This window comes from Bombina bombina, chromosome 7 (genome assembly GCF_027579735.1).
Source record: "Bombina bombina isolate aBomBom1 chromosome 7, aBomBom1.pri, whole genome shotgun sequence".
Lineage (NCBI taxonomy): Eukaryota > Metazoa > Chordata > Amphibia > Anura > Bombinatoridae > Bombina > Bombina bombina.
Genome location: NC_069505.1, coordinates 420,291,048 through 420,317,287, shown reverse-complemented (window position 1 = coordinate 420,317,287; position 26,240 = coordinate 420,291,048). Strand labels below are relative to the sequence as shown.

At 38.1% G+C, this 26,240-nt stretch overlaps 1 protein-coding gene across 1 annotated transcript in view; it reads left to right on the top strand.

Moving 5' to 3' along the window:
- Positions 1–26,240, top strand: part of LOC128636413 (myoferlin-like) — a 276,260-nt gene that overhangs the window by 57,685 nt on the left and 192,335 nt on the right. Inside the window, 7 exon segments of the mRNA XM_053689430.1 lie at positions 11,801–11,938; positions 13,567–13,727; positions 13,847–13,913; positions 14,034–14,210; positions 21,832–21,922; positions 23,353–23,430; positions 24,198–24,379. Of these exon segments, the coding sequence (XP_053545405.1) occupies positions 11,801–11,938; positions 13,567–13,727; positions 13,847–13,913; positions 14,034–14,210; positions 21,832–21,922; positions 23,353–23,430; positions 24,198–24,379 (894 nt within the window).

Here is a 26,240-nt window from a genome sequence, read left to right as displayed (position 1 = left end):
CTGGCGTCATAATTGATGCCGAAGCCTTACACACGGTTGCGTCATTGGTGACGCGAGTGTGTCATTTCCGGTTATTATTGGCGCCAAAAAAAAGTTTGTTACGTTGTGCGTCATACTTGGCGCCAAACTTTTTCATTATTTCAATACCCCATGGATGTTTGCCTCAGAAGGCAATGCTATTTGCATTTTTTCCCATTCCTGAAACTATCATATAAGGAAATTTATAATTTTGCTTTATATGTTGTTTTTTCTTTTACATTTTGCAAGATGTCTCAATCTGATCCTGCCTCAGAAGTTTCTGCTGGAACATTGCTGTCTGACATCGGTTCTACCAAAGCTAAGTGCATTTGTTGTAAAATTGTAGAAATTATTCCACCGATTGTCATTTGTAATAGTTGTCATGATAAACTTTTACATGCAGATAGTGTGTCCATCAGTAATAGTACATTGCCAGTTCCAGTTCCTTCAACTTCTAATGTACATGATATACCTGTGAATTTTAAAGAATTTGTTTCTGATTCTATTTTGAAGGCTTTGTCTGCATTTCCACCTTCTAATAAACGTAAAAGGTCTTTTAAAACTTCTCATTTAGTTGATGACATTTCAAATGACCAACAACATAATAATTTATGCTCTTCTGATGAGGATCTATCTGATACAGAAGATCCTTCCTCAGATATTGACACTGACAAATCTACTTATTTATTTAAAATAGAGTATATGTGTTTTTTATTAAAAGAAGTGTTAATTACTTTGAGGTAACCAGTCCTCTTGAAGTTCAGTCTAATAAACGTTTAAGTGCTGTTTTTAAACCTCCTGTAGTTTCTCCAGGGGTTTTTCCTATTCCTGAGGCTATTTCTGATAGGATTTCTAAGGAATGGAATAAGCCAGGTACTTCTTTTATTCCTTCTTCAAGGTTTAAAAAATTGTATCCTTTACCAGCAAAGTCTATAGAGTTTTGGGAGAAAATCCCCAAAGTTGATGGGGCTATTTCTACTCTTGCTAAACGTACCACTATTCCTATGGAAGATAGTACTTCCTTTAAGGATCCTTTAGATAGGAAGCTTGAATCTTATCTAAGGAAGGCCTATTTATATTCAGGTCATCTTCTTAGACCTGCAATTTCTTTGGCTGATGTTGCGGCTGCATCAACTTTCTGGTTGGAGAATTTAGCGCAACAAGAATTGGATTCTGACATATCTAGCATTATTTGCTTACTGCAACTTGCTAATCATTTTATTTGTGATGCCATTTTTTATATTATCAAAATTGATGTTAGATCCATGTCTTTAGCTATATTAGCTAGAAGAGCTTTGTGGCTTAAATCTTGGAATGCTGATATGACATCTAAATCTAGATTACTATCTCTTTCCAAGGTAATAATTTATTTGGTTCTGAGTTGGATTCTATTATTTCAACTGTCACTGGGGGAAAGGGAGTTTTTCTGCCTCAGGATAAAAAACCTAAGGGTAAATCTAAGGCTTCTAACCGTTTTCGTTCCTTTCGTCAAAATAAGGAACAAAAACTTAATCCTCCCCCCAAGGAATTTGTTTTCAATTGGAAACCTTCCTCAAATTGGAATAAATCCAAGCCATTTAGGAAACCAAAGTCAGCCCCTAAGTCTGCATGAACGTGCGGCCCTCATTCCAGCTCAGCTGGTAGGGGGCAGATTAAGGTTTTTCAAGGATATTTGGATGAATTATGTCCAAAATCAATGGATTCAGAGCATTGTCTCTCAAGGGTATCGAATAGGATTCAGAGTAAGACCTCCTGTGAGAAGACCTTTTCTCTCCCGTATCCCAGCAAATCCAGTAAAAGCTCAGGCTTTCCTGAAGTGTGTTTCAGACCTGGAGTCTTCAGGGGTAATCATGCCAGTTCCTTTTCAGGAACAAGGTTTGGGGTTTTATTCAAATCTATTCATTGTTCCAAAGAAGGAAAATTTATTCAGACCAGTTCTGGATCTGAAAATTTTGAATCGTTATGTAAGAGTACCAACTTTCAAGATGGTGACTATAAGGACTATTCTGCCTTTTGTTCAGCAAGGACATTATATGTCCACAATAGATTTGCAGGATGCATACCTTCATATTCCGATTCATCCAGAACATTATCAGTTTCTGAGATTGTCTTTTCTAGACAAGCATTACCAATTTGTTGCTCTTCCATTTGGCCTAGCAACAGCTCCAAGAATCTTTTCAAAGGTTCTAGGTGCCCTACTCTCTGTAATCAGAGAACAGGGTATTGCAGTGTTTCCTTATTTGGACGATATCTTGGTACTAGCTCAGTCTTTACGTTCTGCAGAATCTCACACAAATCAACTTGTGTTGTTTCTTCGGAAACATGGTTGGAGGATCAATTTACCAAAAAGTTTCTTGATTCCTCAGACAAGGGTCACCTTTTTAGGCTTCTAGATAGATTCAGTGTCCATGTCTCTAACAGACAAGAGACGTTTAAAATTGGTTGCAGCCTGCCGGCACCTTCAATCTCAGTCATTCCCTTTAGTGGCTATGTGCATGGAAGTTTTAGGTCTCATGACTGCAGCATCGGACGCAATCCCCTTTGCTCGTTTTCACATGAGACCTCTACAGCTTTGTATGCTGAGCCAATGGTGCAGGGATTATACAAATATATCACAATTAATATCTTTAAATCCCAGTGTACGACACGTGGTGGATAGATCACCATCGTTTAGTTCAAGGGGCCTCTTTTGTTCAGCCAACCTGGACTGTGATCACAACAGATGCGAGTCTTTCAGGTTGGGAAGCTGTTTGGGGATCTCTGACAGCACAATTGGTTTGGAAATCTCAAGAGGCGAGATTACCAATAAATATTTTAGAACTCCGTGTAATTCTCAGAGCTTTTCAGTTTTGGCCTCTGTTAAAGAGAGAACCATTCATTTGTTTTCAGACAGACAATATCACAACAGTGGCATATGTCAATCATCAGGGTGGGACTCACAGTCCCCAAGCTATGAAAGACGTATCTTGGATAATTGCTTGGGTGGAATCCAGCTCCTGTCTAATCTCTGCGGTGCATATCCCAGGGGTAGACAATTGGGAGGCGGATTATCTCAGCCGTCAGACTTTACATCCAGGGGAGTTGTCTCTCCATCCAGATGTGTTTTCTCTTATTGTTCAGATGTGGGGTCTTCCAGAGATAGATCTCATGGCCTCTCATCTAAACAAGAAACTTCCCAGATACCTGTCCAGGTCCAGGGATGTTCAGGCGGAAGCAGTGGATGCGCTGACACTTCCTTGGTGTTATCATCCTGCTTACATTTTCCCGCCTCTAGTTCTCCTTCCAAGAGTGATCTCCAAAATCATCATGGAACAATCATTTGTGTTGCTGGTGGCTCCAGCATGGCCACACAGGGTAAATCTAAGGCTTCTAACCGTTTTCGTTCCTTTCGTCAAAATAAGGAACAAAAACTTAATCCTCCCCCCAAGGAATTTGTTTTCAATTGGAAACCTTCCTCAAATTGGAATAAATCCAAGCCATTTAGGAAACCAAAGTCAGCCCCTAAGTCTGCATGAACGTGCGGCCCTCATTCCAGCTCAGCTGGTAGGGGGCAGATTAAGGGTTTTCAAGGATATTTGGATGAATTATGTCCAAAATCAATGGATTCAGAGCATTGTCTCTCAAGGGTATCGAATAGGATTCAGAGTAAGACCTCCTGTGAGAAGACCTTTTCTCTCCCGTATCCCAGCAAATCCAGTAAAAGCTCAGGCTTTCCTGAAGTGTGTTTCAGACCTGGAGTCTTCAGGGGTAATCATGCCAGTTCCTTTTCAGGAACAAGGTTTGGGGTTTTATTCAAATCTATTCATTGTTCCAAAGAAGGAAAATTTATTCAGACCAGTTCTGGATCTGAAAATTTTGAATCGTTATGTAAGAGTACCAACTTTCAAGATGGTGACTATAAGGACTATTCTGCCTTTTGTTCAGCAAGGACATTATATGTCCACAATAGATTTGCAGGATGCATACCTTCATATTCCGATTCATCCAGAACATTATCAGTTTCTGAGATTGTCTTTTCTAGACAAGCATTACCAATTTGTTGCTCTTCCATTTGGCCTAGCAACAGCTCCAAGAAACTTTTCAAAGGTTCTAGGTGCCCTACTCTCTGTAATCAGAGAACAGGGTATTGCGGTGTTTCCTTATTTGGACGATATCTTGGTACTAGCTCAGTCTTTACGTTCTGCAGAATCTCACACAAATCAACTTGTGTTGTTTCTTCGGAAACATGGTTGGAGGATCAATTTACCAAAAAGTTTCTTGATTCCTCAGACAAGGGTCACCTTTTTAGGCTTCTAGATAGATTCAGTGTCCATGTCTCTAACAGACAAGAGACGTTTAAAATTGGTTGCAGCCTGCCGGCACCTTCAATCTCAGTCATTCCCTTTAGTGGCTATGTGCATGGAAGTTTTAGGTCTCATGACTGCAGCATCGGACGCAATCCCCTTTGCTCGTTTTCACATGAGACCTCTACAGCTTTGTATGCTGAGCCAATGGTGCAGGGATTATACAAATATATCACAATTAATATCTTTAAATCCCAGTGTACGACACGTGGTGGATAGATCACCATCGTTTAGTTCAAGGGGCCTCTTTTGTTCAGCCAACCTGGACTGTGATCACAACAGATGCGAGTCTTTCAGGTTGGGAAGCTGTTTGGGGATCTCTGACAGCACAATTGGTTTGGAAATCTCAAGAGGCGAGATTACCAATAAATATTTTAGAACTCCGTGTAATTCTCAGAGCTTTTCAGTTTTGGCCTCTGTTAAAGAGAGAACCATTCATTTGTTTTCAGACAGACAATATCACAACAGTGGCATATGTCAATCATCAGGGTGGGACTCACAGTCCCCAAGCTATGAAAGACGTATCTTGGATACTTGCTTGGGTGGAATCCAGCTCCTGTCTAATCTCTGCGGTGCATATCCCAGGGGTAGACAATTGGGAGGCGGATTATCTCAGCCGTCTGACTTTACATCCAGGGGAGTTGTCTCTCCATCCAGATGTGTTTTCTCAGATTGTTCAGATGTGGGGTCTTCCAGAGATAGATCTCATGGCCTCTCATCTAAACAAGAAACTTCCCAGATACCTGTCCAGGTCCAGGGATGTTCAGGCGGAAGCAGTGGATGCGCTGACACTTCCTTGGTGTTATCATCCTGCTTACATTTTCCCGCCTCTAGTTCTCCTTCCAAGAGTGATCTCCAAAATCATCATGGAACAATCATTTGTGTTGCTGGTGGCTCCAGCATGGCCACACAGGTTTTGGTATGCGGATCTGGTTCGGATGTCCAGTTGCCAGCCTTGGCCACTTCCGTTAAGGCCAGACCTACTGTCTCAAAGTCCGTTTTTCCATCAGGATCTCAAATCATTAAATTTGAAGGTATGGAAATTGAACGCTTAGTACTAACTCATAGAGGTTTCTCTGACTCAGTGATTAATACTATGTTACAAGCTCGTAAATCTGTCTCTAGAAAGATTTATTATAGAGTTTGGAAGACTTACATTTCATGGTGTTCTTCTCATAAATTCTCTTGGCATTCTTTTAGAATTCCTAGAATTTTACAGTTTCTTCAGGATGGTTTGGATAAGGGTTTGTCTGCAAGTTCTTTGAAGGGAAAAATCTCTGCTCTTTCTGTTTTATTTCACAGAAAGATTGCTATACTTCCTGATATTCACTGTTTTGTACAGGCTCTAGTTCGTATTAAGCCTGTCATTAAATCAATGTCTCCTCCTTGGAGTCTTAATTTGGTTCTGAAGGCTTTACAGGCGCCTCCATTTGAGCCTATGCATTCTTTGGACATTAAACTACTTTCTTGGAAAGTGTTGTTCCTTTTGGCTATCTCTTCTGCTAGAAGAGTTTCTGAGCTATCTGCTCTTTCTTGTGAGTCTCCTTTTCTGATTTTTCATCAGGATAAGGCAGTTTTGCGGACTTCTTTTCAATTTTTACCTAAGGTTGTGAATTCTAACAACATTAGTAGAGAAATTGTTGTCCTTTCCTTGTGTCCTAATCCTAAGAATTCTTTGGAAAAATCCTTACATTCTTTGGATGTGGTAAGAGCTTTGAAATATTATGTGGAAGCTACTAAAGATTTCAGGAAGACTTCCAGTCTATTTGTTTTATTTTCTGGTCCTAGGAAAGGTCAGAAGGCTTCTGATATTTCTTTGGCTTCTTGATTGAAACTTTTGATTCATCAAGCTTATTTAGGAGTCGGGTCAGGCCCCGCCTCAGAGAATTACAGCTCATTCTACTAGATCAGTCTTCACTTCGTGGGCCTTTAAAATTGAAGCTTCAGTTGATCAGATTTGCAAAGCAGCAACTTGCAACTCTTTGCATACTTTTACTAAATTCTACCGTTTTGATGTATTTGCTTCTTCGGAAGCAGTTTTTGGTAGAAAAGTACTTCAGGCAGCTGTTTCAGTTTGATTATTCTGCTTATAATTTCAGTTTTTTTCATTATAAAGATTAAAACTGTTTGATTTGGGTTGTGGATTAATTTTTCAGCGGAATTGGGTGTCTTTATTTTTATCCCTCCCTCTCTAGTGACTCTTGCGTGGAGTTCCACATCTTGGGTATTGCTACCCCATACGTCACTAGCTCATGGACTCTTGCCAATTACATGAAAGAAAACATAATTTATGTAAGAACTTACCTGATAAATTCATATCTTTCATATTGGCAAGAGTCCATGAGGCCCACCCTTTTTATGGTGGTTATGATTTTTTGTATAAAGCACAATTATTTCCAAATTTATTTTATTGATGCTTTCTACTCCTTTCTTTATCACCCCACTGCTTGGCTATTCGTTAAACTGAATTGTGGGTGTGGTGAGGTGTGTATTTATAGGCATTTTGAGGTTTGGGAAACTTTGCCCCTCCTGGTAGGATTGTATATCCCATACGTCACTAGCTCATGGACTCTTGCCAATATGAAAGAAATTAATTTATCAGGTAAGTTCTTACATAAATAATGTTTTTCTATACTTGTCTAGCCCTTCAGTCCACTCCTTGGCCATCCGTGGCTCAGTGCATGGAAGTAATTGGGCTGATAGTGGCGGCAATGGATATCATCCCGTTTGCTCGATTTCATCTCAGACCTCTGCAGTTAAACATGCTCAGGCAATGGAACGGAGATTATATGGACTTGTCTCCTCGAATACTACTGGAGCAGGAGACAAGGGATTATCTTCAATGGTAGTGTTCTCGGGATCATCTCTCTCAGGGAACCTGCTTTCGTAGACCATCCTGGGTGATTGTGACAATGGACGCCAGCCTTCTAGGATGGGGAGCAGTCTGGGGCTCCCTAAAGGCTCAGGGAGTTTGGACTCAATCAGAGTCTGTTCTACCTATAAACATTCTGGAACTGAGAGCGATCTTCAATGCTCCTTGGGCCTGGCCCCAGTTAGCCTCAGTCCAGTTTATCAGGTTCCAGTCGGACAACATAACTTCAGTAGCCTACATCAATCATCAGGGAGGAATGAGGAGTTCCTTAGCGATGATAGAGGTAACCAAAATAATTCAGTGGTTGGAAACCCACTCCTGCTGTCTATCAGCGATTCACATCCCAGGGGTGGACAACTGGGAGGCGAACTTCCTGAGCAGGTAGACTTTTCATCCGGGGGAGTGGGAGCTCCGTCCGGAAATGTTTTCCAGCCTGATTCTCAAATGGGGTCAGCCGGAATTGGATCTCATGGCATCTCGGCAGAATGCCAAGCTTCCGAGGTACGGGTCGAGGTCCAGGGATCCTCAGGCGGTACTGATAGACGCTCTGGCGGTACCTTGGACCTTCAGTCTAGCATACCTATTTCCTCTGGTTGCTCTTCTTCCTCAGGTCATTGCTCGAATCAAGCAGGACAAGGCGTCGGTGATCCTCATTGTACCGGCTTGGCCTCACAGGATTTGGTATGCAGATCTGGTGGACATGTCATCTCTGCCACAGTGGAACCTTCCGTTGAGGAAGGACCTTCTAATTCATGGACCCTTCCTTAATCCAAATCTAGTTTCTCTGAAGCTGACTGCTTGGAGATTGAACGCTTAATTTTTTTTCAAGCGCCGTTTTTTCAGATTCGGTCATAGAGACCATGATTCAGGCTCATAAGCCTGTAACTAGAAGGATTTACCATAAGATATGGCGTAAATATTTCTATTGGTGTGAATCCAAGGGCTACTCATGGAGTAGAGTTAGGATTCCTATAATTTTGTCTTTTCTCCAAGAGGGTTTGGAGAAAGGTTTATCGGCAAGTTCCCTAAAGGGTCAGATCTCTGCCTTATCTATTTTGTTACACAAACGTCTGGCAGATGGTCAGGCCTTTCTTTAGGATCAGGCCTGTGTTCAAACCAGTTACTTCTCCATGGAGTCTGAATTTAGTTCTTAACGTTCTTCAACGGGCTCCATTTGAACCTATGCATTCCTTAGATATTAAGTTGTTATCTTGGAAAGTTTTATTTCTTGTTGCTATTTCTTCTGCTCGTAGAGTCTCAGAACTCTCGGCATTGCAGTATGAGTCTCCTTACCTTATTTTCCATTCAGATAAGGTAGTTTCACGTACTAAATTAGGATTTCTTCCTAAAGTTGTTTCTGGTAGGAACATTAATCAGGAGATTGTTGTTCCTTCCTTGTGTCCTAATCCTACTTCTCAGAAGGAACGGCTTCTGCACAATTTGGACGTGGTTCGTGCTTTAAAGTTTTACCTGCAGGGGACTAAAGATTTTCATCAGTCTTCTGCTTTGTTTGTGGTTTTCTCAGGAAAACGTAAGGGTCAGAAAGCTACGGCTACTTCTCTTTCTTTTTGGCTGAAGAGTATTATCCGTTTTGCATATGAGACTGCTGGACAGAAGCCTCCAGAGAGAGTTACGACTCATTCCACGAGGGCTGTTGCTTCCTCATGGGCATTCAAAAATGAAGCTTCTGTGGAACAGATTTGCAAGGCTGCAACTTGGTCTTCTCTTCACACTATTTCAAAATTCTACAAATTTGACACTTTTGCCTCGGCTTTCTCCCAAAAGGCCGCTTTTGGGAGAAAGGTTCTTCAAGCAGTGGTGCCTTCCGTTTTTTTTTTCCCTGTCTTGTCCCTCCGATATCATCTGTGTACTCTAGCTTGGGTATTGATTCCCAATAGTAATTAAGATGATCTGTGGACTCATCGTGTCATTAAAAAGAAAACGAAATGTATGCTTACCTAATAAATGTATTTCTTTTTTGACACGATGAGTCTACGGCCCGCCCTGTTTTTTGTAAGACAGGTCGTTAGTTTTTATAAACTTCAGACACCTCTGCACCTTGTTACTTCGTTTCTCTCCTTTACTTCAGTCGAATGACTGGGTTGGTAGGGAAGGGAGGTGATATTTAACAGAATTTGCTGTGGTGCTCTTTGCCGCCTCCTGCTGACCAGGAGGTGAATATCCCAATAGTAATTAAGATGATTTGTGGACTCATCGTTTCAAAAAAGAAATAAATTTATCAGGTAAGCATAAATTTCGTTTTTGTAAATGATTGAATCAGCAGTGGCTGAAATGTTCCTAAGCAGGGTATAGCATGAATGCATTTAAAAGCAGATAAATGGCTTATTGTGAGGTTTTCTGACTTTATGGAATGGGTTTGAATTTAAAGCTTATACAATGCACTTTACAATGGAACAAACTCACTGGAATAGATCCGTCTGGTCAAGATGCCGTCAGCCCTGAACTCTCTAGAGAATTAGATTTTAGGATTTTGCTTTTTATCCACTTCTCCTGCACTAAATGTTTCTTTTCTAATGTTAACAATAGGCATATACTGTATTATCTGCCCTTTTTTAGTAAAGTAGTATGGATTATAGGGATCACAAGGCAAATGGTTAGTGAGTGAAACAAAGGAATTTACATTTCATTATAGAATGGAGTTTGAGAAACATTTATTTTGTGTAAAGTTACACATTGTACAGTCTTATTTAAGATCATTTACATGTTACTGTAGCTGTGTCATTCAATAAAGTTGTGCAGTTTAATAAGAATTTCCCATATATTTTACCTAAACTGGTTGTAAAATAAAAAATCTCCATAGACTTTAATGGAGAGAAATGTTTTTACCACCACAATGGAAACCAGGCGGTAGATTGTAGGAAATAAAGTTTGCATTTTACAGCCACAAACAGTAGATCTATAAGCTATTTAACAATAAATAGTCACTGTGTACAAACCCGGATATAAGCATCATGTACTTTTATTGTATTCTACACCCGGATATAAGCATCCTGTACTTTTATTGTATTCTACACCCGGATATAAGCATCATGTACTTTTATTGTATTCTACACCCGGATATAAGCATCATGTACTTTTATTGTATTCTACACCCGGATATAAGCATCATGCACTTTTATTGTATTCTACACCCGGATATAAGCATCATGTACTTTTATTGTATTCTACACCCGGATATAAGCATCATGTACTTTTATTGTATTCTACACCCATATATAAGCATCATGTACTTTTATTGTATTGTACACCCGGATATAAGCATTGTGTACTTTTATTGTATTCTACACACGGATATAAGCATCATGTACTTTTATTGTATTCTACACCCGGATATAAGCATCATGTACTTTTATTGTATTCTACACCCGGATATAAGCATCATGTACTTTTATTGTATTCTACACCCATATATAAGCATCATGTACTTTTATTGTATTGTACACCCGGATATAAGCATTGTGTACTTTTATTGTATTCTACACCCGGATATAAGCATCATGTACTTTTATTGTATTCTACACCCGGATATAAGCATCATGTACTTTTATTGTATTCTACACCCGGATATAAGCATCATGTACTTTTATTGTATTCTACACCCGGATATAAGCATCATGTACTTTTATTGTATTCTACACCCGGATATAAGCATCATGTACTTTTATTGTATTCTACACCCGGATATAAGCATCATGTACTTTTATTGTATTCTACATCCGGATATAAGCATCATGTACTTTTATTGTATTCTACACCCGGATATAAGCATCATGTACTTTTATTGTATTCTACACCCGGATATAAGCATCATGTACTTTTATTGTATTCTACACCCGGATATAAGCATCATGTACTTTTATTGTATTCTACACCCGGATATAAGCATCATGTACTTTTATTGCATTCTACACCCGGATATAAGCATCATGTACTTTTATTGTATTCTACACCCGGATATAAGCATCATGTACTTTTATTGTATTCTACACCCGGATATAAGCATCATGTACTTTTATTGTATTCTACACCCGGATATAAGCATCATGTACTTTTATTGTATTCTACACTCGGATATAAGCATCCTGTACTTTTATTGTATTCTACACCCGGATATAAGCATCATGTACTTGTATTGTATTCTACACCCGGATATAAGCATCATGTACTTTTATTGTATTCTACACCCGGATATAAGCATCATGTACTTTTATTGTATTCTACACCCGGATATAAGCATCATGTACTTTTATTGTATTCTACACCCGGATATAAGCATCCTGTACTTTTATTGTATTCTACACCCGGATATAAGCATCCTGTACTTTTATTGTATTCTACACCCGGATATAAGCATCATGTACTTTTATTGTATTCTACACCCGGATATAAGCATCATGTACTTTTATTGTATTCTACACCCGGATATAAGCATCATGTACTTTTATTGTATTCTACACCCGGATATAAGCATCATGTACTTTTATTGTATTCTACACCCGGATATAAGCATCATGTACTTTTATTGTATTCTATTTCTACCCTAAAGCATCTACCAGGACAGGACAATAACATCAAGGTTCCTGTGCAGCTGCGGATCAGAATGTGGCTGAGCTTAGCATCTGACATTACAAACCTGGAGAAGCATTTTACACTCCCAGGAAAAATCTGTGTTTGTGCCGAAACTGTAAGTTCCTCTTCCTTTCACCATATTTCTCTCTATCACATTACACATGTAAATAGGATGAACTAAAAACCCGATATAAAAAGCTCATGAATAAATTCACCTTATTGTCATGTGATTTTATCACTTTGTCAGTGAGCGTAATATAATAAATTATTGCGCATATACTTATTATTACAATATTATTTCTACCTTCACACCTTAATGCTCTAGTAACTAGTGCAATACTGTATACATTACATCCATAACTGTGCTTATTTATATAGCTACAATTCTAATGTAGTTTTACTATAGATACATCATGGGGATTATCATGGGGCTATCCTTAGTATTTACCAAAATACCTCAAATGTATAAAGGCGTACAGCTTATGCAGTGTAGATGTTTGTATGCTTGGCTTAAAGGGACAGTCTACACCTTAGTCATCTTACTTTAGAATAAGCTGCAAATATCCTCCTGCATTCCTTTCTATATCATGTGGCAGTAACAGTAAAAAAAGTTATTTTAAAATGATTATTGTTTCTGGTCACTTTGAAGTGGATTTCAAGCTCCGCCCACTGATGACATCACGATCTGGGCTGCATTAAAGGCTTTACTAGTTTCAAAAGACTCACTGATTGGATTGAACAGACTGTCAGTGCTATTCAGCAGAGTGCATAAATGCAGCACAGAGCATAATGTCATCAGTGGGCGGAGCTTGACAGCCATTTCAAGGTGGCCAGCAACAGTAGTCATTTAAAAACAACTTTATTTACTGTTACTGCTGCATGATATAGAAAGGGCTTCAGGAGGATATTTGCAGCTTAATATAAAGTAAGACTTTAAGATGACTGAGGTGTAGACTGTCCCTTTAAACATGTTATGATTGTTTTAAAATATACTAAAACTGTAATGTTGTTAGTGAAATGTGTGTGGCTATGTATTTCTGGGGCACAAACCTTGAAAAGGCACTAAAGCTTTATTTAGCTTTCTCTTGATCTGGCCAATTAGGACACATATACATGATCTACTGTACTAATCAAACAATCACTGTGCAGCAAGTAGGAGGGTCAGATTTCTGAATTCAATGGAAGCACTAAAAAAAAGTACAATTTCCACATTTAAATGACAGGAAATGCATAATGAAAGTGCATTGCAGACTTGTTTTACAATGCATAATTAAAATGTCACCAGCAATTACAATTTAAGTTTATTCAGTCATTTTGCTAGTTCTTGCATTAAGTTATTGAGGTTAATGACAGAGTTTGTGTTTTAAATTTCCATTAGGAGAGAGTTTAAAGCAGGAAGTTTCCCATTTGCTTATGATTGAGAAGGTTAACTCTCATATTAACTTTATTTTGCCATTAATATATCCCCTTTATCTCTCTTGCAATGTATCTGTGGGTCATCATCTAACTCCACTGTCTAGCTCTGGAATACCTAACACGTTATCTAATCAGGAAAAACAGCTCATCCCAAATGCACTTGTCAGACAGTCACTAACAGATCATTAACAACTTATTAACTGTCTAGGATGATTGCTATATTTACATGTATGAATGTTACACGTCACTGCTACATGATCATTTAAACAGCAGATCACACCAAATATGAATACAATATTCAGTGTTTTTCTTCTCTTTACCTTTCAGTATGAGAACCAAAAAAAGTCTTGGGGCAAGTGGAGTTCAAAACTACGATCCCACCCTCCATATTCTGATATCACAGGGAAATTAAGTGCCCCATGTGAAATGTTCCAGCCTCCCCCAGGTTGGCAGTGGGAAGGAGAATGGGGCATTGAGCCACAGAGGAGGTAAGGACTAGACTGATAGACAAATCTACTTATGGACATGGTACTGGGTAAACCTATACTTTATATTCTGTTTTACATATCATTGTATTGACACTGTATAACTTTGTTTCATGGATCAGGGTGCTATTCAAGACTAGAACACTCGAGGGACCTTGTGTACCAACTCTCGCCCCCTTCACCTGTAATGTGAGTATCATAATAAAGCCAATGGCTTATCCCATTATAGGATTCCATCAGCCTCACTTGTTGCTATGACACATCTCTCCCATCATTACATTTCTCTGATTAATGTTTGGTGTTTTTCAGCAGGAATCTGAGACCGTTTCACCATCTCAGTGCTGGGAGTACGCTAAATCCAAGAAATGGAGGTTTCATAACATCTGTACTCCCTCAGATGTTTACAGAAGAAGACGCTGGAGGCGAGTAATGGTGCCTCAGGAAGAGCAGGGAATAAATTCCCTATTTCTACTCGAAGTATCCATGGTGAGGGTCTATCCACGTTCACTGCTTATTTCCTGGTGCTTCCATAGTCGCTTTGTACAGATAAGACTTTGGGCTAGATTACATGTGGAGCATAAAAATGCCAGCACTATGGTGCACTAACATCACTAGAGCACATTACTTCATTATTACAAGCGAAAGTAGAATTTTAGCACTTGAGTGAAAGTCTCGGACCTACTAACATTTAGAGGTCAGAGGACTCGCTACAAAACTCAGGTCTAGCTTTCATTCAAGTGCTATCCCAAAATTGTGCAAAGCCAAAGGTTACATATATTTATACAGTATATAGATAGATAGATGTGTGTGTTTTAGTAAAAAAGGGGGTTAACACTGATCTCAAGGGATATGGCATGTGACAAAGTGGTGTTTGTATGTGTACACACATATACATACACAGACATACATATATATATATATATATATATATATACAAGCATACAAATACACACACATATATACATACATATATATATATATATATATATATATCTATATATATATATATATATATATATACATACCAGCATACAAATACACACACACACATATACATACACAGACATATATATATATACCGTCCATAACACACATTTACATATATATATATATATATATATATACATACCAGCATACAAATACACACACATACACATATACACATATATATATATATATATATATATATATATATATATATACACATACCAGCATACAAATACACACACATACATATATATATATATATATATATATATATATATATATATATATATACACATACCAGCATACAAATACATACACACATATATATATATATATATATATATATATATATACACATACCAGCATACAAATACACACACACATATACATATATATATATATATATATATATATACACATACCAGCATACAAATAAACACACACATATACATATATATATATATATATATATATATATATACACATACCAGCATACAAATACACACACACATATGTATATATTTGCTACCATTCTCTGGTAATACCGGATTGTGCACTATTCTTAGCATAGGGCCACAGTATGGATAGCTCACCCTGTGCTGTCAATAGCGCTCCTCTAGTAATCTGCTATATTCGTTCTTGACACCCAAACTTGATATCATTAAAACTAACTAAAACAATATCTTTGATATGGGTCATTGATTTATCTATACAAATTTCAGAGAAAGGGGCATATGTATCAAGCTCCGGATGGAGCTTGATGCCCCGTGTTTCTGGCGAGCCTGCAGACTCGCCAGAAACAGCAGTTATGAAGCAGCGGTCACAAAGACCGCTGCTCCATAACCTGTCCGCCTGCTCTGAGCAGGCGGACAGACATCGCCGGAAATCAACCCGATCGAGTACGATCGGGTTGATTGACACCCCCCTGCTGGTGGCCTATTGGCCGCAAGTCAGCAGGGGGCGGCATTGCACCAGCAGCTCTTGTGAGCTGCTGGTGCAATGCTGAATACGGCGAACGTATTGCTCGCCGTATTCAGCGAGGTCTGTCGGACCTGATTCGCACTGTCGGATCACGTCCGACAGACCTTGATAACTAGAGGCCAAAGCGTCTAACGTGCATATAAAATATTCAAGTACGGCAAATACTCCGTTTGCTTTGTAACCAACTTGCCAGCATGGAGAGAAATTACACAAAATCTTTGGGGGCTTTTTTTGTAATGTTTTTCCTTCACATCCAGAATCTGGCATAGTGAGATAAACAGCTCGCAAGCTAACAGGTCCCTCTCTAAATACCTCTGAGGGACCTCACCGTACTGATGAGACCTGATGGATAATTGTGTCAGACCAGAGGGCTTTAGGTCATCAGACCCATAGTGTTAATTAGGTCATGCAATTAAAATGCTATTGGGAATTAACTAAAAACATTTATATTTTCATGCTATGTGTTTTAAAGGGACATGAAAAACATTTTTTTCTTTCATTATTCGGATAGAGCAAATCATTATAAACAATTTTCCAATTTATTTGTATTATCTAATTTTACTTTATTTTGTTCATGCACCACTGGGAGCTAGCTGAACACATTCAGTGAGTCAATTACAAGAGAGATACATGTGCAGCCACCAGTCAGAGCAATGCTACTACTGAGCATACCTAGGTCATTTTAAAATTGCTTACTTGATCTGAATCGTGAAAGAACATGTCCCTTTAACTATAACAGGATGCAGGGTAAAGGATTTCTTTGAATCAATACACGTTTGTCCTATGCTTATTAAACTGTAATATGGTGTCTATATGTATTTGTAGCACAGATACAAGAAGCACTGAGGTTCTCTCCCTATGTCTAATACACGTTTGTCCTATGCTTATTAAACTGTAATATGGTGTCTATATGTATTTGTAGCACAGATACAAGAAGCACTGAGGTTCTCTCCTTATGTCTAATACACGTTTGTCCTATGCTTATTAAACTGTAATATGGTGTCTATTTGTATTTGTAGCACAGATACAAGAAGCACTGAGGTTCTCTCCCTATGTCTAATACACGTTTGTCCTATGCTTATTAAACTGTAATATGGTGTCTATATGTATTTGTAGCACAGATACAAGAAGCACTGAGGTTCTCTCCTTATGTCTAATACACGTTTGTCCTATGCTTATTAAACTGTAATATGGTGTCTATGGGGCCCATTTATCAAAGGGCTTGCGGACCTGATCCGACACTGCGGATCAGGTCCGCAAGACCTCGCTAAATGCGGAGAGCAATACGCTCTCCACATTTAACATTGCACCAGCAGCTCACAAGAGCTGCTGGTGCAACGCCGCCCCCTGCTGACTCGCGGCCAATCGGCCGCCAGCAGGGAGCTGTCAATCAACCCGATTGTATTTGTAGCACAGATACAAGAAGCACTGAGGTTCTCGCCCTTATGTCTAATACACGTTTGTCCTATGCTTATTAAACTGTAATATGGTGTCTATATGTATTTGTAGCACAGATACAAGAAGCACTGAGGTTCTCTCCCTATGTCTAATACACGTTTGTCCTATGCTTATTACACTGTAATATGGTGTCTATTTGTATTTGTAGCACAGATACAAGAAGCACTGAGGTTCTCTCCCTATGTCTAATACACGTTTGTCCTATGCTTATTACACTGTAATATGGTGTCTATTTGTATTTGTAGCACAGATACAAGAAGCACTGAGGTTCTCTCCTTATGTCTAATACACGTTTGTCCTATGCTTATTAAACTGTAATATGGTGTCTATATGTATTTGTAGCACAGATACAAGAAGCACTGAGGTTCTCTCCTTATGTCTAATACACGTTTGTCCTATGCTTATTAAACTGTAATATGGTGTCTATATGTATTTGTAGCACAGATACAAGAAGCACTGAGGTTCTCTCCTTATGTCTAATACACGTTTGTCCTATGCTTATTAAACTGTAATATGGTGTCTATATGTATTTGTAGCACAGATACAAGAAGCACTGAGGTTCTCTCCCTATGTCTAATACACGTTTGTCCTATGCTTATTAAACTGTAATATGGTGTCTATATGTATTTGTAGCACAGATACAAGAAGCACTGAGGTTCTCTCCTTATGTCTAATACACGTTTGTCCTATGCTTATTAAACTGTAATATGGTGTCTATATGTATTTGTAGCACAGATACAAGAAGCACTGAGGTTCTCTCCTTATGTCTAATACACGTTTGTCCTATGCTTATTAAACTGTAATATGGTGTCTATATGTATTTGTAGCACAGATACAAGAAGCACTGAGGTTCTCTCCTTATGTCTAATACACGTTTGTCCTATGCTTATTACACTGTAATATGGTGTCTATATGTATTTGTAGCACAGATACAAGAAGCACTAAGGTTCTCTCCTATGTCTAATACACGTTTGTCCTATGCTTAATAAACCCTTTGTGTGAAGGTTAAGTGACAATCGAGCACTGTTCTGTCTTATTGAATACGATGTGCATGAGCCGAGATTTTAATTATTGGTGCATATGGGCGTACTACAATCTAGGAACGCCTCAGTTCGATTAAATCCTGAAGCAAGAAGGCTGTCGAAGCGTTATTTGACGTTCCATATAGTCTATATGGCTTTAAGCCAGTATTTATGAAGAGAATTGGATGTCTAATACCTTTTAAATGGTTTAAACTGTAATATGGTGTCTATATGTATTTGTAGCACAGATACAAGAAGCACTGAGGTTCTCTCCTTATGTCTAATACACGTTTGTCCTATGCTTATTAAACTGTAATATGGTGTCTATATGTATTTGTAGCACAGATACAAGAAGCACTGAGGTTCTCTCCTTATGTCTAATACACGTTTGTCCTATGCTTATTAAACTGTAATATGGTGTCTATATGTATTTGTAGCACAGATACAAGAAGCACTGAGGTTCTCTCCCTATGTCTAATACACGTTTGTCCTATGCTTATTACACTGTAATATGGTGTCTATATGTATTTGTAGCACAGATACAAGAAGCACTGAGGTTCTCTCCTTATGTCTAATACACGTTTGTCCTATGCTTATTACACTGTAATATGGTGTCTATATGTATTTGTAGCACAGATACAAGAAGCACTGAGGTTCTCTCCTTATGTCTAATACACGTTTGTCCTATGCTTATTAAACTGTAATATGGTGTCTATATGTATTTGTAGCACAGATACAAGAAGCACTGAGGTTCTCTCCCTATGTCTAATACACGTTTGTCCTATGCTTATTAAACTGTAATATGGTGTCTATATGTATTTGTAGCACAGATACAAGAAGCACTGAGGTTCTCTCCTTATGTCTAATACACGTTTGTCCTATGCTTATTAAACTGTAATATGGTGTCTATATGTATTTGTAGCACAGATACAAGAAGCACTGAGGTTCTCTCCCTATGTCTAATACACGTTTGTCCTATGCTTATTAAACTGTAATATGGTGTCTATATGTATTTGTAGCACAGATACAAGAAGCACTGAGGTTCTCTCCTTATGTCTAATACACGTTTGTCCTATGCTTATTAAACTGTAATATGGTGTCTATATGTATTTGTAGCACAGATACAAGAAGCACTGAGGTTCTCTCCTTATGTCTAATACACGTTTGTCCTATGCTTATTAAACTGTAATATGGTGTCTATATGTATTTGTAGCACAGATACAAGAAGCACTGAGGTTCTCTCCTTATGTCTAATACACGTTTGTCCTATGCTTATTAAACTGTAATATGGTGTCTATATGTATTTGTAGCACAGATACAAGAAGCACTGAGGTTCTCTCCTTATGTCTAATACACGTTTGTCCTATGCTTATTAAACTGTAATATGGTGTCTATATGTATTTGTAGCACAGATACAAGAAGCACTGAGGTTCTCTCCTTATGTCTAATACACGTTTGTCCTATGCTTATTAAACTGTAATATGGTGTCTATATGTATTTGTAGCACAGATACAAGAAGCACTGAGGTTCTCTCCTTATGTCTAATACACGTTTGTCCTATGCTTATTAAACTGTAATATGGTGTCTATATGTATTTGTAGCACAGATACAAGAAGCACTGAGGTTCTCTCCTTATGTCTAATACACGTTTGTCCTATGCTTATTACACTGTAATATGGTGTCTATATGTATTTGTAGCACAGATACAAGAAGCACTGAGGTTCTCTCCTTATGTCTAATACACGTTTGTCCTATGCTTATTAAACTGTAATATGGTGTCTATATGTATTTGTAGCACAGATACAAGAAGCACTGAGGTTCTCTCCTTATGTCTAATACACGTTTGTCCTATGCTTATTAAACTGTAATATGGTGTCTATATGTATTTGTAGCACAGATACAAGAAGCACTGAGGTTCTCTCCTTATGTCTAATACACGTTTGTCCTATGCTTATTAAACTGTAATATGGTGTCTATATGTATTTGTAGCACAGATACAAGAAGCACTGAGGTTCTCTCCCTATGTCTAATACACGTTTGTCCTATGCTTATTACACTGTAATATGGTGTCTATATGTATTTGTAGCACAGATACAAGAAGCACTGAGGTTCTCTCCTTATGTCTAATACACGTTTGTCCTATGCTTATTAAACTGTAATATGGTGTCTATATGTATTTGTAGCACAGATACAAGAAGCACTGAGGTTCTCTCCTTATGTCTAATACACGTTTGTCCTATGCTTATTAAACTGTAATATGGTGTCTATATGTATTTGTAGCACAGATACAAGAAGCACTGAGGTTCTCTCCCTATGTCTAATACACGTTTGTCCTATGCTTATTACACTGTAATATGGTGTCTATATGTATTTGTAGCACAGATACAAGAAGCACTGAGGTTCTCTCCCTATGTCTAATACACGTTTGTCCTATGCTTATTACACTGTAATATGGTGTCTATATGTATTTGTAGCACAGATACAAGAAGCACTGAGGTTCTCTCCCTATGTCTAATACACGTTTGTCCTATGCTTATTAAACTGTAATATGGTGTCTATATGTATTTGTAGCACAGATACAAGAAGCACTGAGGTTCTCTCCCTATGTCTAATACACGTTTGTCCTATGCTTATTACACTGTAATATGGTGTCTATATGTATTTGTAGCACAGATACAAGAAGCACTGAGGTTCTCTCCCTATGTCTAATACACGTTTGTCCTATGCTTATTAAACTGTAATATGGTGTCTATATGTATTTGTAGCACAGATACAAGAAGCACTGAGGTTCTCTCCTTATGTCTAATACACGTTTGTCCTATGCTTATTAAACTGTAATATGGTGTCTATATGTATTTGTAGCACAGATACAAGAAGCACTGAGGTTCTCTCCTTATGTCTAATACACGTTTGTCCTATGCTTATTAAACTGTAATATGGTGTCTATATGTATTTGTAGCACAGATACAAGAAGCACTGAGGTTCTCTCCTTATGTCTAATACACGTTTGTCCTATGCTTATTAAACTGTAATATGGTGTCTATATGTATTTGTAGCACAGATACAAGAAGCACTGAGGTTCTCTCCCTATGTCTAATACACGTTTGTCCTATGCTTATTAAACTGTAATATGGTGTCTATATGTATTTGTAGCACAGATACAAGAAGCACTGAGGTTCTCTCCTTATGTCTAATACACGTTTGTCCTATGCTTATTACACTGTAATATGGTGTCTATATGTATTTGTAGCACAGATACAAGAAGCACTGAGGTTCTCTCCTTATGTCTAATACACGTTTGTCCTATGCTTATTAAACTGTAATATGGTGTCTATATGTATTTGTAGCACAGATACAAGAAGCACTGAGGTTCTCTCCTTATGTCTAATACACGTTTGTCCTATGCTTATTAAACTGTAATATGGTGTCTATATGTATTTGTAGCACAGATACAAGAAGCACTGAGGTTCTCTCCTTATGTCTAATACACGTTTGTCCTATGCTTATTAAACTGTAATATGGTGTCTATATGTATTTGTAGCACAGATACAAGAAGCACTGAGGTTCTCTCCTTATGTCTAATACCCTTTTAGGCATTTTTAACTCTTTTCCCCATTCATTACCCTTCTCTTCATCTCCCATTTCTTCTTATTTCTTAGGAATTAAAACTACTTGACGGTGATGGTAGCAAAGATGGCAACAGGCTTGTTGTTCGCAATAACACCCCGATAATATACTGTCTCTGTCAGGGTGAGTTTCTGTGTATGAAAACTGAATATATTACTAGAACCATGGGATATTTAATATTGGAAGACTTTAGATGTTTCTTACACCTTCTCTTTGTCACATAAACGGGACCTAAGTTGCATTTAAAAGTTTATTAGATTTTTTACATAAAACAATAATTGTCTGCAAACTTCTTGCTTGCTGCTTTTAAAGCACTGACGACACAACTTCTTTGCTTTATCCTGATAATAGGCTCCTCCGTGAGTTAGTGCTCTATAGGCTATGGTGGCAGCCGATTGAGAGCCAATATGGGAGTAATTCATGGGAGCTCTTTTGTATGTGTGAAACTTAAATAAAAAGAATCATGAAGCACTTAGTTCTGTATTTGTCTGCAGTGCGACTCGGTGCCAGCAGCAGATGGGTTAATGCTACATTTTGCTGGTGCACAAATATCACACTAATTATTGTTGCCTTTATATTTTGGCCTCCTATGGGCCGAGGATAAGCACAATGTTTAGACAAAAGCATGAGGTGTTTAATCTCATTATACGTTTACTGCTATTTTCCTAATCAGAGTACATACTACGCAGTGATATAAAAAAGATAAGATAATCATGCTCACTGATTTTCAAGAGGTTTATTCCCGAAGTGCTCTTGATTTTAGAAACCCTACACACGGTGCTAACAAAGTAACAGTTTAAAACCTTTTAAAATATTTATTTGTAATGCAGACATTTACAATGCAGTGCTTAATTGGTGATTTTTGCTATGTAAAATTGCTTTAATATCCATTTTAAATTGGCACAGGGTAATTTTTAAAGCAGCTGTTTACTTAAAGGGGCAGGTTGTAATATCCCGATATTCATCTGTGCCATACTCATAAAGTCAGAGACGAATTCTGACCTCTTTCTTTGTGAAATTATTATAAAATATCTTTTGGTTCGTGTGACTTCTGATCTTCATCTTATGTACCAAATTTATCTTACAGGAGCTTGACTGTGCTCAGATAAGCAGTATGCTAGCAATGGGAATCTCAGTTACCTTTAATAAGATATGAAAACAGATTGTCAGTACGTTTTAAAAGCTGGTGTGTTTGAGAATGTGCATTATATACACGGAAGAGAAAACAGAAGTCTTGTTCTGTAAACTCACTAATTATTTTGCTGCTGCTTTAATGAAACTGTCATTGCTCCTTTTGGACTTTTTCATTGAATAAAAGAAAATGTATATATATAAATAATGAATAAAATAGTGCACCTGCAAACAATAAAACTATTAGAGCGAATGAATCACTCTAAATGACATTTGTTAAAGAGACATGTTTTAGCAGTCATAAATGAATCTAATGTGAGCATTAGTAATGAAGAAATCTTTACATGTTATAGGTAGTAATGTTGTGCCCTTCAAATGTCTTATTTCTTCAATCCATCTTGTTCTCTTCCATTTTATTGTAGATCCAACCTACTACCAGATGAGAACTTACCTATATCAGGCCAAGAACCTCCGTTCTGCTGATCCAGACAGCTATTCAGGTGAGAGAGCAATATTCAGGACATGGCAGTTGTGAGTGTTGTATAGGAACCCTCCTCACATATATGCTCCAGGCAATACCAAGGATATTACCAACCTGTATGTTATGTTCCTGGATATATAGACAAACGATTAACATAGAGCTGCACACAATTAGATTTCAGAACCCCATGAAGTTTTTAAATACTTAGTTAAAGTCCACTGAGGTAAAAAAAAGTAAGGGACAGCATATAGATACAACTGCAAATAAACATCTGTATCTTGTACATGAGATGGATTATGTGTGTTTACCCCCTTTCCATTAGAACATTCTATTATTGCATTATTATATTCCTTTACGCATGGAACTGATTGGTGATTTCACAGACACCCCTGTATTGATCATCTGAATAAAAGATATTTGTACCACAAATGATATGATGCATTGCGTACTAAACACACATCTTATATCTGTTTCAGTACACCTCTTATTTATGCTATTCCTCTTTACAAACAACTTATGAAAAAGATATAAAAATAGCAAGTAGAAAGATATCCATGAAGCTTAAAAATATATCTGTGGAAATACAGAAAGTATAGCGCAGACAAATGCTAGGGAAAGAAGAGATTCTAAGCAATGCCAGTAATGCAAGCATGGATCCCTAAAGGGGAGGTGCATAGATAATCACTAAGGGGAGCAGAAAGTGGGAACATACTCTTATATTGAGGACAGATCACAAGTCCCCCTTTTGCATAGCACTAATTTTATTTATCTATCTCCTTTCATTAGATCCGTATGCACAGGTGGGATTTCAGTACTTCAGCCAATTTACCAAGACCATGAGCTGCACTCAAGACCCATTCTGGAATGAGACAGTAGTCTTCAATGATGTCATCCTCTACGAAGACCCTAAAGCTATACAACTGGAGCCCCCTTGCATTACTGTGGAGGTTTTTGATAAGACTAAGAAGGTAAAGTAAATTCTGAACAAGCAATTAAGCAAATTATTCAGTAACAATGGGATAACTTAGAAATAATTTACTATGTCACATGTCACATAGCAACGTTTACTTGATGATGATAACCTTCAATTTAACTGTGACAGAAGCCATTACATTCTACATGTGCTTTCTTAAATAAACACATTCATTTGTCATATAGCAGGAGGTACGGAAAATGATTACTGACACTATCAATTTCCCCTTAATAATTAAATAAATCTTTATGGAGAAAGACACCTGCTACTGAATGTAGTCATCTTTCTCACCCCAGGGGACTTTGGGCTCACCATATTTCACCATGAATAAACAGGGATTGATTATAACACAAATTAATATATGTTCAGTTGTTAATACATTCTTAAATTGATTCTGTCTAAACTGGATCTCTAAAAACACAGATTATTAATAAAAAAATTGTATGCTTACCTGATAAATTATTTTCTTTCTAATGACACGGTGGGTCCACTGATCATCATAATTCCTATTGGGAATATCACTCCTGATCAGCAGGAGGAGGCAAAGAGCACCACAGCAAAGCTGTTAAATACCACTCCCCTTAACCACAACACCCAGTCATTCTCTTTGCCTGTTGCAAGGAGGTGGTAAAGTTTAGGTGTCTGAAAGAAGTTTCTTCTATCAAGAGTTTGTTTTTTTGAAGCAGGGCAAGTTTGCTCTGTCTTTTTTGGGGTTTAGCCTTAGTCTATGTCAGTTTCTTCAGTAGGGCAGTGGTGGCTTTTAAGCATCTGGAAACATTGTGGGGTATAATCCTCACTGTGCCTCCAAAATTTGTTGTTGCTGCCCTTTCTTTGGAAGCCTGTTTAGGTTTAATCAGTCTTCCATTTTTTCCACAGGTCCATGAGAGGGTGGAGGTCTTTCAAACCGGGTGTGCTGCCCTGCTGCCGGGCAGATGGTATTTCAGGTAAGTGCCTTATGTTAATTTCTGGGGAATTCAGGAATTAGGCACTTGTTCCTTTAAGGAGATTTTTGGATTCCTATTTTTTATTAGTTATGGGATATTTGGCAGCTTATGGTTGCAGGCACTGGGGACTTTGGAGACTGTGGCTCAGTTGTTTCTTTTTTCTATTATCGGCTTAGACCCTCTTGTATTTTGAACTGCTGCTGGAAATAAGTTTATGGCTGCGTGTGTTGGACAGGCAGCATGTGTGTTCACTGTTTGCTGCAGGGAGATGCTCAGTTTTGTTGCCGGTTTGGTTTTAAATGGCGTCCTGGCTTGTGTGTATGTTAATGTAGACACCCACGACTAGGGCAGGCTTTTTCTGTGGCGGCAAGTAGTTTGCGTGCCTTTCTGGTTCTTTTCATGTGGAGTTCCGGATATGCTTGTGGTTGTGCTACTGAGCTCACTTGTGTGAGGTCTGGGAGTCCTTGTTGAGTGTTCTCCGGTCAGCAGGTCAGGTAGGCGCCTCAGCAAAGAGTGCTGAGGTAAAGGGCTGCCTGAGGTTACTATAAAGCTTTTGCAGTTTTATTTTGACTGCTGCTGTTTTAAGGCGTTTATTATTTAAAGGAGCGGTAACGTTTTTGTGTGTAGTATTACTGCTGTCATTTTTAGAGTTTTTTTGTTTTAGATTTGCAAAGGCAGTATCTTTTTTTTTCATTCAGTTGCTGCTGTTGGAAATAAAATAAAGTGACAGTAACGTTTTTTGAGTGTGCAAATGAAAGCAGTTTTTTTCCTTAATTGGTGATTTGTTGGTTGGAGATAGCCCAAGAGGCCCTGCAAAACGTTACATGTAGCTTGTGTTTTTGATTCAAATGTGGAAGCATCAGTCCATTTTTGTCCCTCTTGTATTAATAGAACTTTACAGTTCAGGGATCG